The sequence below is a fragment of the Gavialis gangeticus genome, unplaced genomic scaffold (genome assembly GCF_001723915.1).
Source record: "Gavialis gangeticus isolate Ggan-Ray unplaced genomic scaffold, GavGan_comp1, whole genome shotgun sequence".
NCBI lineage: Eukaryota > Metazoa > Chordata > Crocodylia > Gavialidae > Gavialis > Gavialis gangeticus.
Window position 1 is genome coordinate 14482149 of NW_017729011.1, and position 3517 is coordinate 14485665.

Sequence of the window (3517 nt, forward strand, 5' to 3'; positions counted from 1 at the left end):
TCAACTCTTTTTTTTTTTTTTTTTTGGTAAATCTGGTACAGGGCATTGTCATTCCAAAGCCAAAGCACATCGCATTGGAAGAATATTTTTAATGCATTTTAACTTTTATCATTTTACAGTAGGGAGAGGGGTTTTGTGAAATAAAAAAATCAAAGCACTCCTTTGAACTTGGAGTAACTGAATGTTAGCCCATCAGGGGAGGATGGCAATGTTTTTTTAAGTCCTTTCACTTGAATAGCCCTAGTGTTGACTGTCAGTGTTATTGGCACAGTACATGGTTAGAGGCCTCACGCAGGGCACTAGCAGGGTGGGCCTGCGAGTTCCCATTTGCACGAGTTTGTGTACATAGTATATCTGTGTAACATTTTGTATATTCCTTGAAGAAAGCGGATAGCTCCTTGCAGCGTTTTTGCCTGTCAGGGTTGCCCATAACCTGTATTATAAAAATGATCTAACTGCAATGGGGCAGGGCTCTGGTTTAATATGGAGCATTATTATAAATGGAGTAAATATTTATTGGGTGTTCTATTCCAGGAATGTGAAGGAAAACACTATTGGAAAAAATTTTGCATTCTGTTGCAGAGGTGACTTTAATCCTGTTACAAATTTTCTTTCTTTCTGAATAAACTTATTCAGCCAAGCATTGACTGTATGGGTATTTCTTATTCTAGCCCCTTGAAACCAGGCCAAGAAAATAAGTAGTTGAATTCTTCCTTTCCAGAGGGATCTGATCTGACCACAGGAACACCCTGCTCTGACACTTACTCCCTCCTCTGCCTATCCCTTCATCCACAGACATGGAAAAATACAGTTTTCCATTACATTATTAGGTTAATGTTGTATAAGGCATTGTTCGTTGCTGCTCTGGTAGTCTGTGCCTCCTCCAAGCTGGAGTTTGACTTGCAGTTCAAGTGAAGAATGTCCATGACCACCAGTAGATTCTGGCATAAACCAAACTCTGGTTTTAAGAAACTGTAGTTGAGTTGCTGCCCTACAAACTACTGCCCTCCTGAAAAGTATAGAGAGCGATCCATATTCGGTGGGGGAAAACCACAAGTATTGCACCTTTCTTGGGAGGGACTAACTATTCAGCACTCAGTCCCTTGGGTCTAGCTTTCAGTAGTCTTCTATCCAACCAAAGGAACCTATAATTTCTTTTAATTGACTCTTTTTAAAATGAGTGAGTCTGATTAATTGCATGTAGGATCATAACTATTCCTTGGGCAGATATACTAATAGTACAAAAGCCTGCACTGCTATAATTTGTTGCCTATTACTGCTTTGACTGGTGCAGATTTTGAAAATGCTAACTGCTCTGCAGATTTAGTTTATTCAAGGTTGAGATAACAGAACTTCCAGCCAGTTTAGGCTGCAAAGCCCACTATCCAGTCTGTATATAAAGAAGATAAGCAGAGCAGAATCTAGGGAAGCTCCTTTTTCCCCAAATACTGATGTCAGTCCTTTACCCTAGATGTCATAAAGCAATGATAGTTTTGGACATCTCTAAAATCAGAGCGATGCTTTTGGATTAGAAGTGTTCTTACTAAGGCATAGGGCACTGAATAAAGGAGTAGGTACTAAAGCTATCTCAAGCTAGGCCTGACAACAGGTTGCATAAGCACACTATAATGGACACCAAAATTTGATACCCCATTGTTAGACAGCCAGCTGCTTGGTGACACCCTTGTCAGTAAAGATGGTTGAGGCAGCTCTTATTCCTACAGGCCCTCCAGATGATATCCATGCTCTTGTTCAGCTGAAATAAACAAAAACAAAACCCAAACCCTGTTTTAATGACCTATTTGTCTAAATGTCTAATTCTGCAACAAGGCCATTTTTTTAGCTAAGTGCTTAGGATTCTGCCTGAGAGTCATGTTTGCTACACCTCTGGTGGTCAGATGCAGTACTGTGTAATAGGAGGCTGGTCTCTTTTCTTATTCTGTAAGTAGGAATACTCAGCTGTTTGAAAAAGAATGAGGTTACTTAGTGTGTGATGCTCTTACCAGAAACTCTGCAGTATCATGCTTGGAGAGTACAGAATCCCTGATGAATAGTTTCCTTGTTGAGAAACCCTTTACTTAGAAGTGTTCTCTGACCACCATTTCCTCTGTATAGCATAGTGTCAGCCCCTTTCTGCTCCCTCAAGTGATTTTTAGCACATCTTTTATTGGACTAACTGTAGTAGAGTTAGACAAGCTGTTTTTAAGTGAGAACAGCCGTTCGTGTGCGACTTGCTTATTAACTTTCTGCCCCCTACAAAGACCCACCTCTTTGGGACAAAGGGTTAAAATGTTATAATTCACATAAATCCTGAACACGCCCAGAGAGAGAGACTGTTTTTATTCTAGTTGTGGAATCCTTCATTATACACAAATAAGAGTTTATTTCAGCCAATAAAGAAGAGTGACAGGTAGATCACAAAGTGCATCACAGTTACTACCAGCACTGAGACAGCTCACCCACAAGTCTGGGGCAATACAATAACCCAACTGTACACAGCAGAGAATTTAACAAATCAGCTCAAAAACTCAATATCAGGATTCAGTTAATTTGCTGGGTGTGTGTGTGTATATATATATATATTTATAGAGAGAGAGAGATATTTGAACCTACTTAAGTTTATTTCCTAAATTCCACATGGAAGCACAAATGGCTTAAAACACCTGGACATATATAGATTTTGATCTTATATATATATATATATATTTATAGATATTTATATAACAGGAAGGATATGTTTCTCATTACTACAATATACTTGTTTTTATTCCTTTAAGCAACTGGAAGGAAAAAAAACAGGTTTCACTAGAGTCACAGCTGATGTGTATGTCACAAAATACAACAGAACAAGCCATGTGTGAGATGCAAGTCAGACCATTCCAGGACAGAACAGCTAAGAGGCAGGCAGGCAGAGAGTCCCAGAGGGAGCAGGGCTACAAGTCAAATGGTGGTTTTGGACTCTCTGGGCGGGAGGGACTGGCCTTGCCCGGCCGGCTGGAATTTAAAGAAAGAGACACAGAAGAAAGAAAATAAAAAAGGGAAGAGAAAAGGGAGGGAAACAAAGCAGTAAAAAAAGTTAAAATACAGACAGGAACCGTCATTCAAATGTCAGGCAAAGTGGATCCATAACAGAAATAAAAAAGAACAGTGCTGGAATAAGAGAACTTAAATCTGAATCAGGGCTGGCACAAAACCTGCAGGAAGGGTGGTTCTTTGGCTCCAGCAGAGATGCAATGTTCAAGATACATGGGATCAATAGTTTTAATACTCTTAATTTTTTTTTCTTTATACATATGACATTAAAAAAACCCAAACCATTAAGAAGATGAATTATGATTTGTCAGGGTTACAAATTTCCCAAAACACATACCATCTGCATGCTACTGGAATTGCACTGCTACCCAAAAAACATTGAACAAGAAATGTGCTTATCCAAAAACAAAGAAATTGCAATAAAACATTTCATAGCAAACTCCCTGAAAATGTCTGCTTGTCCATTTGCATGGGGGGGGGGGGG

General features: G+C 39.3%; 1 protein-coding gene across 3 annotated transcripts in view; it reads right to left on the reverse strand.

Annotated features, from left to right (window-relative positions):
- Positions 1 to 2323: 2323 nt before the first annotated feature.
- The window catches only part of DNM1 (dynamin 1), a 123957-nt gene continuing 122763 nt past the window's right edge, over positions 2324 to 3517 (reverse strand). For 2 of the 3 annotated variants that reach the window (XR_002096204.1, XM_019510575.1), the window contains exon 22: positions 2324 to 2994. Coding sequence is in view for 1 of the 3 variants with exons in the window: in XM_019510575.1 (XP_019366120.1) it covers positions 2934 to 2994 (61 nt within the window). In the remaining 2 variants the exon portion in view is untranslated. The remainder of the gene's footprint in view (positions 2995 to 3517) is intronic. The other variant, XM_019510580.1, reaches the window with a different exon arrangement.